Below are 14,893 nucleotides of genomic sequence, written 5' to 3'. Positions count from 1 at the left end.
ACTGCAGGATAATTCGACAGAGTTCTCTTTGGTTAAGGTTGTCAGGATGGGGGATGAAGAACTGTGTGTTTGCAATAGGTAGTAGGTACCTACAAAGAAATCAATTGGGAATGATCCCAGACCGAGTACCTCACTAAAAGGGTCCTGTAGTGACGGGTAAGTGGTAACTACTACCTATGATTCAGTACTTACTATCTACGATCTCGTACTTACTACCTACTTTTGACTCGGTATCCTGGTTGGGGAACCGACTCGAAGCAGATCATACATGGATGGCGCGGGGAGTTAGATCACAGAACGTCTGGTTGTGATCAAGGGGAGGTGCCACTGCCTAGTCCTCTTCCCTACTACCTAATACCTAGTTTTACCTACAGCCCATGTCTGTCGAGAAAGTGAGACCACCATTGCCTCGACGCGAAGAATCGAAAAAAAAAATGCCAAAAGCGTCAAGTCCAGGTAGGACTGTCTAATGTCTGTTCCACTTCCAGATGTCACAACTGAATCACCTGCCAAGACCGTCGCGGCCTGACTTGACTGGATCAAATCAGCAGGTCACTGGCACATCGGCACTGAATGAGCATCCCCGCCCACAGACTAATCACATGCACCAGCGGTTTGTCAGACCAGGTCATGTGCTTCTGCAGATCGGACGGCAACACTCGAGACGATACACTGATGATCACACTTGCATGTCCCGACGAATAGTGAATGTCCTCGCACCGTGTCCAGCACTCATGCTTAATTGGTACTCGGTGGACTATCCCCGTCTGGCAGCCTGAACTTGGGCCATGCAGAGCTGGGAGTCGAGATGACCCTGCAAGTCTGGTCCCTGCAGAGAATGACGGATGGAATGTGCCTGTCTCGGAGGTTTATGATGGGTTGGACGTTTGCATCGCATCGGGATGTCTCCAGCTGCCTGCAGGTCTTGAGGTAGATGATCTCGCCATTGTGCCTTGAAGCTCATGACCCAGCGACTGGTGATTTGTTTGGAGTTGGGGACGTTTTGTATAAAGTTTTCAGGGTTTCCGTTTCCCCTTGCTTCGTGGGAATGTCGATTCCACGCACCCATCACGGCCTACAATTTCATTATAGAGCAACAGGCTAGAGACGCTGGTCACTCCTGATAGCGGCATTTCAGTCATTGCGGTAAGAGACGCAAGGAAGTAAGATTGTATCGAAGATGGACCAAACTGATCGGATGCCCTGGACAACAGTGAGAACTCATCCTCACCCGTCATGCACATACTGCTGCCATATTTAGCAGCGCTGGGTCTGTTAGCAGTGCCTACAATCAGCGCCAGCGTCACCATTCCAACATATGTCTACGACTATGGTGGGTGAATCCCCCCAGTTGGTGTCAAATAGAGAGAATACAGCTTACCTGCTCACCCATCCCCCGGCTTAGCTCCTCTCGTATGGCTACACAGTCAAGATGCCTACCGGCCCAGTGATCTTCAGGCTCAACTGGACAACACTACTCCCGAGGTAGACTGGAAGCCAGTGCAGGGCGCTCCTTCACCCCTCACTTTAAACAACCTTGACCAACTCAACAATCTCGGCAATACGAGCGTTTACTTAACCTCGCACGAAGGTATCGCAGCAAACCCACAGCCAGCGTGGCTCCGGGGTGTAACGCCCGATGCATCAGGCCGAGCTGGGAATATCACTGCGTGCGCAATTGTGGTGGTTGACCATGGAGAGGGCAATATTGATGCATTTTATTTCTACTTTTATGCGTGAGTGGGATCAGATTCAGATGGATATATGCTGGCCAGACAAACTGACTGAAAATCCTCCAGTTATAATAAAGGTGACAAGGTGCTTGGTCTGGAATTTGGGGATCACATTGGTGACTGGTATGTATTGGAACGACTTGTGCAGATCCGGGTCGACTTTTGCTGAAATACATCGGACAGGGAACATAACATGATTCGCTTTGCCAACGGCACTCCACAAGCTCTCTGGTACAGCCAACACGCCAGCGGTCAGGCTTTCACCTACGGTGCAGTAGAGAAGCAAGGCAAACGACCACTCAGTTATTCGGGAAATGGTACACATGCCAACTATGCCATTGCAGGGTTCGTCACATCCAACCCAATTCAACCATCCTCTCTCTTATCAAGCCGTGTTCATGAATGTGAATGTCGTGGAATATCTCACTGACCATGCTTTTCTGTTCCTTTTTCCCAGTCAACATGACCATACCATCCCCGGCATCAATCTTCCGGTAGGCTTCCTTCTGGATTACACGGATCGCGGTGTCCTCTGGGACCCCACTCTCAACGCCTGGAGCTACACTTACGATCCCAGTACCGCTGTGTTCACCCCCTCAAGTCCAGATGTTCCAGCGGCCTGGCTGGATTTCAATGGCATATGGGGTGATGACCAGCCGCCCGGCGAGCCATCCATCTTTGGGGAAGCTGAGTTTGTGGCGGGACCACATGGGCCAAAGTTCAAGGTCTTGAACCGGACGCTGGTGTGTCCTTCGAAGCCTTGTATTGTGCTTCCTTTTAGGATTTGGGCAGTCTAGAGGGTGGACTCGCGGGCTATCATATGTCTGTGTGATTTTGGAAAAGGGTACCACGTGATTGTTGTGTTCGATGCCTTTTGATAGAGTTGGCAGTCCCCCAACGTGACTGACTATATGCCGTATTCGATATCTACAGCCACCTCATGAACGTGATTGATTATAAGGACTTGAAGTTTCTTTCGTCAAAGTGATAATATTGCTTCTTGGTTTTACGCTTGTGGCAGCTGAAGGCTCATGACAGGTATCTCGTGCCCGTGCCAGATTGGATGTACTGTACATAATGAACAGATACTGACCATCTCACGAGTCCATCCTCTCCTGTGCTGCTGAACCAAGTCCCTATCAGTCCATCGCCCCCCGATCACATGCGGCGGGGCGGCACGCCCAGCGGACGGCTGATTCATTCTTCGCAATTCCTGGACATGCTTCTTTTCTGGTCATGAATCAGATCTTTTGCCGGACACACCTGACACGACGGATCCCACCCAGTACACCAAGAAGGCCCAGAGTCTGCGACGGGAGGTGCGCTATGGAGCCTGGATCTCCACAGTCACCAGAGGCTGTCTGTACGCTGTGCAGACAACCATCAGATCAGATGGAAATTGTCTTTTGGTCCCAAGCTTCAAGACGCAGATTGATTGATCGACTCGAACGCGTCAACGTCAGTCAGATTAGTACCGGCGGGCTTCAATCTGCGCCTGGTATTTGAACTATGTGCGGCTGGATCTGCTTCACATACAGACGGCATTTCGGACGACACATCCACGATCCAATGCCCCGACCGCCTCCTAGCTTTATTTGGTCGGGGTGATGATGTCGAGACTGGCAATGACATCAACCGGAATGAAGCCTGAGCCAGGCAACACGAGTCCCCTCCACTCCTGCACCTGGGACCTGACACCTGCACAGCGCTGATCTCCGTGTGGACCTGCAATGCAACGATCCCGTCATCAAGCATCGCACGTGCGAGCGCGCCTTTTCAGGGGCCAAGATTTTTGGAGCTCCCGCTTTTCAATGGACCTCCCACCGGAGCCTATTGTTGCCCAACGGCATTGCACGACTGTCATACTGGCCGAGAAAACTTCGAATGCGACTTGGACATCAGAGGCTCTCGTGGAGTGATAATACACGACGTATTCAATCGTATCATCTGACAATCAGATTCACCCAACGAAGTCTCATACATCAGGCTCGACAAACCCACCTTTACTGTCCTTCTAGTCCAGAGTTTGGCTCTTCGCCCGAGGCGGGTGGATCTGACCCCATCGCAACCGTGTGGCGGACAACCAAACAGCGACGCGCTCGAACGGACGAGAGCTTCCAAGTGGGGGGGGCGCTTTGGGCTTTGGGGCTCGGAACCACGCTTGATCGGGGGTGTTTTGCTTTTGGTTTGCTTAACCCCTGAAAATCCAAAGAAAAATCGGGAAATGAAGCGGGAAGAAAAACAATGGGAGTACTCACGACTCCGCGCATGGAGCACAGGATCATTGCGTCCACGCTGACAGACGTAAGTGACTGATTTCGGATACCCCTGGGTCTCCGATGGACAAAGACCCTGTAAGGCGTCTTCCTGAAAGGCCATTACGGTCAGTTCCTGATCTGTTGCAGCATACTCAATACTGTCTCCTGGCCGACATGATAAGATGAGCATCCCGAGGCAGTAACAGCGGAGAAGAGCCATCAAATCGAGCGCAATTCCTCCCGAAGTAACCAGCTGTTGTCCCTATTTCGTTCCCAAATTCCCAAATCTGGAGGAACCGCACCGTAGAAGCTGCAATTCACATCGTAATTGGTCCATTGCTGGCCCGTTCAGTCTGGCCGGCACGCTGTTTGATTTCCTCTTCGGCGCGATTCCCCTCTTCCCATCCAAGCTGTATCCTTCTTCCTTTCTCCTATGCATTACTAGATTCAGACCGTGCGCGCGCGTGTGTACCGGCCATTTCGCAATCCTCACAACCCGACTTGACCAGGACGACAAGGACGCCAGGTCTACGCATCAGTCGTGGTCTCACTCCGTTTCGTGCATGCTTTTCCTGACCGCATCTTTTTCTCCTCCTGAACATCTCCTGAGATTGGGACGCAACGAGATTCGCGCCCAGAAAACGTCCCTCGTCTCCTGATCGCAGTGACTGTTGCTCTCTGTAGAGTCGACATCGGCAATTGAACTCGAGAACCCAACTTTCATTTGGTGGCTGGTGATCTTGCAAAATTTACACTGACAGTACCGATTGCGGCCGTCTGTGTGCGATCAAGCGTCTCACAGTGACTCCATCCATCTAGCTTACAAGAACTCTCTTTGGCAAGCCATCCGGCTCAGATTCTGGATCTACTTTCTTTCCTTTCATTAGCCTCTGAAAATACAGAATTGGACGCCTCGATACGCCTATCGCGACTTGCACCTTGTTCGCATCGACTCTATTCATCCCACGTGAGTCCCGTTGCCCCTTACTTGGTTCCTGAGCTGCCATCGATCGGGTGGGACACCCTTTCCAGACTCCGCACGCGGGGAAGAAGAAAAGTCATTCGAAATTCCGTGTTCGGGTGTTTCTGCGCGATTGTAACATTGAAAGCCACTCATGAACTGTAAGACGATGTGTGGGACTAATAAGATGATCCTGAAACACAGATCTGAAGATTTGCCTCGAGTCATTTCCGGCACAGTGGCGAGTGACTACGACCGTTTCCAGTGTTTACTCCGCACCCTCCGCCCACGCAGCACCCTCCTAGCCTGAAACAACACCATACAGCAGGACCTGCCCAAAATGGCTACGCCCACTTCCACCCACGCGCCGTCTGACGCATTGCTCGCCGATAACAATCACCCTGCCCGTCGTAGCTCCCTTGGATTCCTCCGCCGTTCGAAATCGACGGAGCCTCTGGGGGAACGCAAATCCTCAGGCAGCCGCAAGAAAATGAACAAGACGCAGGCCATGGAAGATGAACTTCGCCGTCAACGTGACGCTTACGCTCCAAAGAACGCCCCTCGTTTGCCTGACCTAGCCTCCACACCCCAATTGGAAACCTTTGGAGGCGAGGAACGTGATACTTTCGCAGCTCCTCCCACGATGCCTCGTCCCCAGTCCGGTACTGCCACCCCAAGCATGTCAACAAACTCTCTTTCTCAGGCCGTGGACCCATATGCTCGTACAGAGAGTATGACCCATCGTGGCCGATACAGCTACGCGAGCAGTGCCATGAGCAACATCAACAGTCCCCGTCGGATTCGTCGTCGCAAAGACCCCACTCCTTACAAGTAAGTTAACATTCCGTCCATGTTCCCAAGGTGCATCACCCAGACCTTCCGCCCACACCATCCTGGTCGGGTCAATTGAAGAGACACTTGTGTTGGACTCAAGGCTGACCAAGAGTCTGTCAGTGTGCTGGTCGTTGGAGCGCGCAACTCTGGCAAGACGTCATTCCTCAACTTCCTCCGTACGGCCTTGACGATGCCCCCGCACAAACATCCCTCGCGGAGCCCAGAAGAGTTGGAAGAGCTGGAGCGACAAACCTCAGCCTACGAAGGGTTTACCTCGCAATATCTAGAGACAGAAATCGATGGTGAGCGCGTCGGCCTGACCCTGTGGGACTCTGTGGGCCTGGAACGCAACATTGCAGATCTCCAGATGCGAGCTGTGACGGGCTTCCTGGAGAGTAAATTCGAAGAGACCCTGGCCGAAGAGATGAAGGTGGTGCGCTCCCCCAATGCTCGGGACACTCATATTCATTGCACGTTCTTGTTGCTGGACCCGGTTCGTTTAGATGAGAATATTGCTGCGTCCGAGCGCATTGCCCAGGGCACTGCCAAAGTCACCGATGCGCCCGTTGTCGGCGTATTGGACCAGAACCTGGACTTGCAGGTCCTGCGAACCATGATGGGCAAGACCACGATTGTGCCTGTGATCAGCAAGGCGGACACCATCACCACCGCACACATGGCATTCCTGCGCAAGGCAGTCTGGAGTAGCTTGAAGAAGGCTAATATCGACCCTCTGGAGATTCTGACGCTGGAGGATCAAGATGAATATTCTTCGTCGGAAAGTGCGGATGAGGAAGAAGCGTCTGTGCACCAAGAGACGCCCGGGACCCCTGACAGATCTGCCGCTGCAGCAGTGATGTCTGACCACAATGGGACCGAGGCGGTAGTTGAGACATCGGGTGAAGCGAATGGAGATGGACAGTCCCAGCCGCGCGTTCCACAGTCGCCCTCTCAACGCAGCCAAAGCTCTCTGGGTGCATCCTCTTTCAACCCACACGTGCCCTTCTCCATCCTCTCCCCCGATCCGCACTCCCTGGCATCTGGGGAGCAGCCCGTGGGCCGACGATTCCCCTGGGGCTTCGCTGATCCGTATGACCCCGCGCACTGTGACTTTGTGCGACTCAAGGATTCGGTCTTTAGTGACTGGCGCGCCGAGATGCGCGAAGCCAGCCGCGTGGTCTGGTACGAGCGCTGGCGAACCAACCGTCTCAATCGCAATGGACAACCCACTTCGTCGCTGCCTGCGAAGAAGTCGTATGGAGGTCGCATGGGACCCGGTGCGGATGGCCGCCGCACGCGGTAATCCAGTCAACACCTAACATGGTGGACCAGACCGTTCTTTCCCCTCCTTGACCTCCTTCACCTCTCGTCCGTCCCTTGCCTCTTCGATGTCCTTGCTCGCTCTGTTCCGAGATTTCCTTCTTCCTTTGCCTGTTCGCATAGCCCGCACTTTCCACGCCCATACCCCAAGAGTTTCTTTTTTCTTTTTGTTTCTAGCCTTCCATTCCCTCTTGGCGCCGTGTTTGGACGGCAAAGGATTTCTCATGTTTCCACTTCTCACCTTCCATTCTCTGTCCGCTCGGGACTACCCGGCGGCCGGTCTCGAGCGGTCGCTCTTTTTGGTCACCACTCACCAGTCACCACGCCCTTGAGATGCTTCTTCTATCTACTTTTCCTCTCACTTTCTAATGAACAAATCATTGACGCTTGTTATTCTTCCATGCTTTCACTATCCTCGACATCTTCCTATTGAACACTGGACCAGAGACATTTCGCCCGTCATATAAGTTCTCGAATCTATTAAGCTCTCCGTATCTGCGCCCGTAAGCCGCCATCGAGGTACATAGACCATGCTTGAACCCACATCCAAAGTGCTTTGGGTGTTTCCACCGACTCGGCTGAGGGCGGTTGGCCCCACTGAAATTACAATGACACTCACGCGCCCAATGAAGTGTCCGACGACTTGCTCGAGCGGCTGAACGATGCATGATGCTTGGCAGATGCTCGTAAGCTGACCTTTCACCTTTGGAGTGGCAGCCTATCAACCTCGTTCAGAGACGCCTGCATCTGTGCCGCATGCACTACTCAGGGAGAGGTGCTCCGTCTGGGGGCCGTTTAGCGCGCAGATGTCCCGATTCTGGGAACCTTGGACACCCGCAAATGGACCAGTCAAGAGGCGTCTGAAGTGATGCATGGCAGGCAATCTAGTTGGGCTGACTGAGTGGGCTGCAGATTTCCCCTCGCACCTTATAGGGCATGCCATGCAGACGAGGCTCTTTGTAGCCGTGCACCCTTGAACAAGGTCTGTCTTAGTGTCTTCGGCCTTCGCATGTGGCCCAGGCCGGTGCTTACAGTGTGCGCACTGACTTACCCGTGCAAATACTGGTGCTCATCTCTCGTTCAATTTCCGGCCTCTTCTTTCTCTCACTTTTGCCCTGTTGTGGTGCTCATTCTTTACCCTTCGCTCGCTCCCCACGTTGCGATCATATAGCTTCGCGGCTCGATTGCGATTAGAGGTGGGGTCAAAGATCAACAAAAAGGACGAGCATCTCGCCGAGTGCTGCCTCCCCGCCTCTGCATCACTCTATTGACAAGAGGGCCGACGATTAGACTCCAGTCTCCCCGCTTCTCGCACAGATCGAGCGCACACAGCTTCGTCTCAAAGCTCAAGAGGTAGCCCGTCCTCACGTGCCCAAGGCCCATCGAGCAAGCTCGATATTCACACCTCATACCTCGCTCGTTTGGGCAAAACATAAGCAAGCATCCTTTAAGCTCTAGCCACCGCCCTCTCTGTCCCTGCGGCCACGCTTACTGGAGACAACGAGAGTTGCAATGTCCCTACAAGTCAATGACCCACGGTCGCGTACCCGGTCCAAATCACCGGGTCGCATCCGTGAGCGTCCGCGATCGCGTGACAGTCGCAGCACCACTGTTGATCTAGAGCCGCCGCGCTCAAGGCAACGCTCGCGATCTCCAGCGGTGGAGATGGCGCCCAAGTCGTCTTCGTCGCGGGACTATGAGCTGCCTCGTTCACGCTCACCTGCGGTTGAACTCGCGCCCAGGTCGTCGAAAGCTCCAAAGTCTTCACGAGATTTCGACTCCGAAGAGGAGGCGGAGATTGATCGCCGCTACAAATTGATGAAGGAGGAACGACTGCGCGACTCGGACTCGGAAAGAACCAGGGATGGGTCTCGGGTGCCTCGAACGACTGAGATGAGCCGGTATGATGTGGAGAGATCGGACTCCGAGGATAGTCGGAGGCGACTTGCCGACCAGCGAGAGCGGCGTCGGCGGGAGGATGCTCGATACGAGCATTCAGACGAAGACAGGGATGTCAAGCCGATTCGGCCGAGGGTTGATCGCGACCCCAGGGGATCTAAGGATTCAGTCAGGGGTTCTAGGGACTTTGCGGATCCAAGAAGTTCCCGAGACTCTCTTAAGGAGCCCCGAGCCTACACAGACCCGAGGAGCTCGAAAGAGTCCTTCAGAGGATCGGACCCGAGAGGGTCTCGAGACTCCCTTCAACGAGAGACCTTGAGAGAGCCGCGCGATTATGCTGCCCGAACACACGACACTCGAGCCACATCCCCGTTGAGCCGCGATTCTCGGCTAGATGATATCCACGATGATTCGGATGACGGGCTGGCCTACGGGGACAACTCGGGCGATCATGCTAGATACGCGCGACCAGGCACATATCAATACGCACAGATGGGGGCGCCCGACCACCGCGATAAACCTGACGCAAGGTCCGTGGACTGGGCCTCAGTTCCCGAATGCGAGCGCCCTGGTTTTGTCCCCCCAGCATCGCACCCTTCGTCACAGGCTGGATTGTTGTCGGCCATGCCCGGTGGATTCCCATCATCCTCGTCTTACGCCGAGGCACCTGCGACCCCCGTTTCCTCGCAGCTCCCGTATGGTCAGGTATCTTCTGGTCCTTACGCGCCATCGCACTATCGCACTGCTGCTTCTTCCTCCACGACGGATGCTTCTCATTCCGGGTACTATGCTCAACCGGCCCAATATCAATATGCTCAGGTTGATCCAAATGTTCGATATACCTCCAAAGCAACTCCTGTTCAGCCCTACACGGCCTCCACGGTGGAACAAACTGGCACCCGCAATTCCCAATCGGCTTTGCCATATAGATATAGCAGTGAACCTCAATTCAGTATGAAAAACCCGCAGCCGCAACTGCAACCGATGCCGCAACCACCGCCACCACCACCACCAACCCAGGAACCGCTCTATCAGTATCAAGAACTGCCTTCTCCAGTCCAGTACGGACACGGCCATGGGTCGGGATCGGTGTCACAGCAACCATCTGCACCCCGGCAATTTATCGAGATCACGCCTGGCGGAGGTCGAGGTCGACCGCATAGCGCATCAGTATCTTCGGCCAACAACCTTGCGGTCGTGGGCGGCCAGAGTTTGGGTGCCGGTCATCCTCCAGCGAGTCCTCTCCTTGAAGCTTATCGTGGAACGTATCAGTCCATCTCGCCGATGCCGTCTCCGATAGTCATGCCGGCACGAGACGACGACCTCTCGGACATTGAGCCTCTGGATGGCGGCGGGTCATCAAACTCTGAATCCGGACGCCGCAAGAGACACAGTCGATCGAAGTCATCGATCAGCGAAAGGGACATGCGTTACTCAGATAGCAGGGACAAGAGCAAGGAGAAAGAAAAAGACCGCAAAGACGAGAAGCGCCATCATCGGCACACCTCTAGCGTTTCTCATGACCGAGACCATGAGCGCGATCGAATGGTAGTGATCGCGCCTGGTAGTTCTCGCAGCAAGCGTGTCTCGTTCTATGATGCCGCCGCCGACGCGCATGAAATGCAAAACGCATTGAATCATCGCACCATCGACAACAAGACCATCATTCAGGTCCTCCCTCGACTGAGAAGCGACGAAATCCTCACTCTCCGGGCCGAATACAAGAACCGCGTAAAGATGCACGGTAAGGGCATCAACCTCGCCAAACACCTCCGTCTGAAGCTGGGTAACTCTTCGTTTGGCAAAGTCGCCTATGCGACAGCCCTGGGACGCTGGGAATCCGAAGCCTACTGGGCGAACTGCTACTACCAGGCCGGCACTTCTCGACGCGAACTCCTGATCGAGTCCCTAATTGGGCGCTCCAATGCTGCCATCCGGGAGATCAAGGCCTCCTTCCGGGATCCCCGCTACGATAATAGTTTGGAGCGATGCATGCGCGCCGAGCTGAAAGCGGACAAATTCCGCACGGCCGTGCTTCTGGCGTTGGAGGAGCGTCGGCAGGAAGAGCGGGAACCGCTTGATGACCGATTGATTCGGCAGGATGTGCAGGATCTACATCGAGCGCTGGTTTCTCGCGAGGGAGGCGAAACGGCCATGATCAATGTGATCGTCACGCGAAGTGATACCCATTTACGAGAGATGCTGCGCGAGTACGAAGCAGTCTACCGGACGAACTTTGCCAGGGCAATGATCGCCAAGTCGAGGAATTTGGTGGTACGTACTTTGTCTCCTCTCTATTTTCATTGTACTTGGACTTCGTATTACCCTACAAGACCACCGAGGTCTCGCAGAATCGATGGACGCTAATCCACGGTGCGCTTTCACCGTCCCACAGGGAGAAACCCTCGCTCACATCCTCAACGGCGCAATCAATCGACCCATGCGCGACGCTCTCCTTCTCCACCAAGCTGTTCGAGAAAGCCGCACTGGTCGCGAACGCTCCGAGCTGCTAATCTCTCGATTGGTACGATTACACTGGGAGCCCCGACACCTGGAGCAGGTCAAGGCGGAGTACCGGCGACGATACAACGAGCGAATAGAAGAGGCGATTGCGGAGGAAGTCATGAGCTCGGCGACGGCTAGTGATTGGGGAGAGTTTTGTATTGAATTGGCGAGGAGCTCTTCGGGATGATGGTTCCTTTTCTTTTTCTGTTTCTTTTTTGTTTGGCTTCCTGTGGATATCGGGAAGAGAGTGAAATGGGGAAAACCGGATCGAGATCAAAGCAGGGTTGACAATCTGCATTTGAAAGATTCTTTTTACTGCCTGATTCTGTCTCCAGTTTCGCGATGCTGTCTCATACATGGGATACCCAGCGCAGTTCATTCTATGGACCTGACGTTCCAACGAATTCCATGGATACTTACTGTGAGCGGTTCCGAGCCTGAAATCTCGTCCTTGATTACGTTGAGATGATTGGGCATAAAATAGCTCGAGAGTGACTCAAAGTCAGAGAGAACAAAGTAGGTATATCAATGCCGCCGAGGAGTCACCAACAAACCCCACCTTTCCAGAACTCTCTCTATTTGCACTAATGGCATGTGATCACTCGGCGCGCAAAAGTCGAATCCAAGGTTGAGAACATCACCGATACTCAAGAGGGCTACGAGGGGGAGAACAATGATCGACCACAGAGAGTTCAGAATCCCAGTGATCGGCAGTAGATTTGCCCCTGTGAGTGTCGGTGTCTTCTTCAGATTAGTAGCGAATCTAGCGATTAATACACCCGCTACCTACGTAGTAGGCACTAGGCAGTGGAACATGAACACACCCATGTGAGATGGGTTGAGTTGCTGCGTGTTGATCTCGTGCTTGACTCGCGTGGTGCTCGTGATTGTGATATTGATGACGATCGTAGTCAGGTTGAGGGCTTTTCGTATCCAGTAGAGCTAAGGTTTATCAGAGTCAGACCGATGGAGGCCCAGTGATCATGATGGAGGCCGAGTGATCATGATCGTGATCGGTGTTCGTAGTCTTTTTGTTTCTCAATCACCGTGCTCTTAATCGAACTTGATGGTGTACTGCTCTACCTCATCGAGCAGTGAAGTAGTGCCACGTGTGAGTGTAGGTGGATAATTTAGTGCGTCTTGTCAAGAGAGCCTTGGTTGTGGGGTAGGACGGGTTATGAGAGCGGGAGATGCGGCGAGTCGGCGACTATGCAATGATGCATACTGTTGATTGTAGTTTGGAGTTGTACAGTATGCGTGAGGTTGTACTTGGACATGAAGTGTGACATCGAAGAGACGATGAAGATATGCGGATTATCCATGTGGGGTTCTTGTTGGGCTTTGTACATGCTCACATGGTGTTTTTCTTCTTTTTTTTCCCCAAGTGCCAACCTTGTATCCATCCTGCTGAGGGGAGCAACCTCAGATAACATGACTGATGACATGCAGATCTTTTAAAAAGCCTCCGAGCCGTCTTGGAGATCGTCACATGGTCTCTCCGTAGTCCGCCCTCATGAAAGCCATCCCATCCGATTTCCTTTCTAGGTGGAAGAACGTGCAGATCGCTCGCGTGATGCTTGGTCTCATTATTGCGAGACTGGTAATTCAGTCTGCTTGCCTGGGACTAGGCTTGTGGCAGTGATATCTGAATTCCAGAATTTCGCTTGACCGGCTCATGTAGCGGAGGAGCATGTGGATGGTACTCCAAAAACGCGCCACGAGTACAGTGATGAGTGTTGTGATCAACTCCTAACCATCAACCACACGGCTTGCAGTGATCGATGTACAACGCAAGAGTGACTTGGCACACCGATCATACTCGTCATCTGACTTGAGCGACCCCAAGCCAGTCTGACCACACCCACACCTCCCAGCTTATCCTCACAACTCGTCATTGTACTGATTCAACCTGGAAGAAGAGACCGGAGAAAATCGAATCATCACGATCGACACGACAAACATGGTCGAACTGTACCTGTCTCGGATCCCGGCCCACCCACCGGTGCCTCCCGCCAGCTGAACTCCGTCTCAGGAACAGATCCACAATCGGGCACCCCCCAAAAGACATGATGCGTGATGCTCTCTGATTGCGGTGAGCGTGCCACATCCAGATGGTATCGAGGATCGAGCTTCATTGCTTGCGACTCCCGTCATCCACAGTCCACACCTCATTCGGACAATAGTAAATACTAAATGGGTATCCGTCAATGTGATCTGTCACGAGACCCTCCCAGTAAGGGAGGTCCTTGTCCACCACTCGAAGCACGTCCATCCTACGCTTTCAGGCAAGGGAATCACCAACGGGAAAGTATACCCCTGACGCGTGGAAACATCTCAGCGGGTTATCTGTCGAAGATACCCACCGCACTGATCTGTCTTGCTGTCCAGTGACGTCGAAGGGCGGTACCGATCTTTGCCAGAATAAAGCCTCTCACAAATTCGAGTACTGACGCGCAGTGTCAACCCTCACGATGCAAGGGCTGGCGCTGGCTCTTCTGGTTCTTTGTCGCGCAGCCCGCTTCGGCTCTCAGACACTGCCTGGTCCCTCGGATGAGACTTTGGGACAATATGCATGCTGTATGCATCATTGCATACTCAGTGCCGAAGCAGCCGAAAGTAGTTGGATCCTGATGACCCCTTCTGTATCATCACCAAGTCTACCTTGAGGAAGGTGACAAGCGCTTCAACTTAAGCCATGCCGGCAGTCTCATGTGCCTCCAATTTGGGGGGGGGGCGGCGTTCTGGACTCGCGGATGTGGTTTCCTCTCGAGCGCAGCATGACTCCGAATTCTGCCTCGGTCGATCTTGCAGGCAGGTACTACTGAGTACCGGTGCTCATGCTGTTGATCGGTTTTCGGAAAGACTCGATGGACACCGATGAGATCTGGATGTAGACCTCATCCTTCTGTGTTCTCTCTGCGCTCTCTATCGGTCTACCCTCGATCGCCGTGGTCGGTCATCTTACAGTTCCTCTCGCCAGTGCTTTCCCGTCACTCATTCCTTATTTGTTTCTCTCATCTTTGAGATTCTCCCTTGGTGTGCTTTTGTTCAATTCGTGGGTCCTTCCGATCGCCGTTCGAGCTAGACTTTTCCAACCCTTATCACCTGCTGAAGGTCTGTCCGGGGTAAGAAAGTTTCTCCCGCTTTTCCAGCGCCACTGGACGTCGATCATCGCATGGACCGCTGCTTGTTCTAAACCAGTTAGAGGTGAGCCGGATCTTTCTGTGCTGGGTCACATATGGATATGGACTGACCAGTCTCATCCGATCCTAGAGCCGGTAAGTCCCCGAGAGACAATGATACCTTGACGATACCTCAATTTTCGAAGTGTCATTTCTCTTCTTTACGCTTGCCAGACTGTGTTTCGGGATCGATCATTCATC

General features: G+C 53.4%; 3 protein-coding genes across 3 annotated transcripts; all 3 read left to right on the top strand.

Annotated features, from left to right (window-relative positions):
* Positions 1 to 1,236: 1,236 nt before the first annotated feature.
* On the top strand, positions 1,237 to 2,530 carry N7539_007709 (uncharacterized protein; the record flags this gene model as incomplete). Its single annotated transcript, XM_056937310.1, has 5 exons — positions 1,237 to 1,333; positions 1,406 to 1,736; positions 1,800 to 1,856; positions 1,917 to 2,078; positions 2,191 to 2,530. The coding sequence occupies 5 exons, from the start codon at positions 1,237 to 1,239 to the stop codon at positions 2,528 to 2,530; spliced, it is 987 nt and encodes a 328-aa protein (XP_056787175.1).
* Positions 2,531 to 5,292: 2,762 nt separating this feature from the next.
* Positions 5,293 to 7,089, top strand: aspE (septin; the record flags this gene model as incomplete). Its single annotated transcript, XM_056937309.1, has 2 exons — positions 5,293 to 5,783; positions 5,907 to 7,089. The coding sequence occupies 2 exons, from the start codon at positions 5,293 to 5,295 to the stop codon at positions 7,087 to 7,089; spliced, it is 1,674 nt and encodes a 557-aa protein (XP_056787174.1).
* A 1,529-nt stretch (positions 7,090 to 8,618) lies between these two features.
* anxc4 (annexin ANXC4) lies at positions 8,619 to 11,697 on the top strand (the record flags this gene model as incomplete). Its single annotated transcript, XM_056937308.1, has 2 exons — positions 8,619 to 11,279; positions 11,401 to 11,697. The coding sequence occupies 2 exons, from the start codon at positions 8,619 to 8,621 to the stop codon at positions 11,695 to 11,697; spliced, it is 2,958 nt and encodes a 985-aa protein (XP_056787173.1).
* Positions 11,698 to 14,893: the final 3,196 nt, after the last annotated feature.

This window comes from Penicillium diatomitis (genome assembly GCF_028827545.1).
Source record: "Penicillium diatomitis strain IBT 30728 chromosome Unknown utg000011l_segment0_segment0, whole genome shotgun sequence".
In the NCBI taxonomy this organism is placed as follows: Eukaryota; Fungi; Ascomycota; class Eurotiomycetes; order Eurotiales; family Aspergillaceae; genus Penicillium; species Penicillium diatomitis.
Note: the sequence above shows the minus strand (reverse complement) of the source record. Positions and strands in the feature narration are given on the sequence as shown.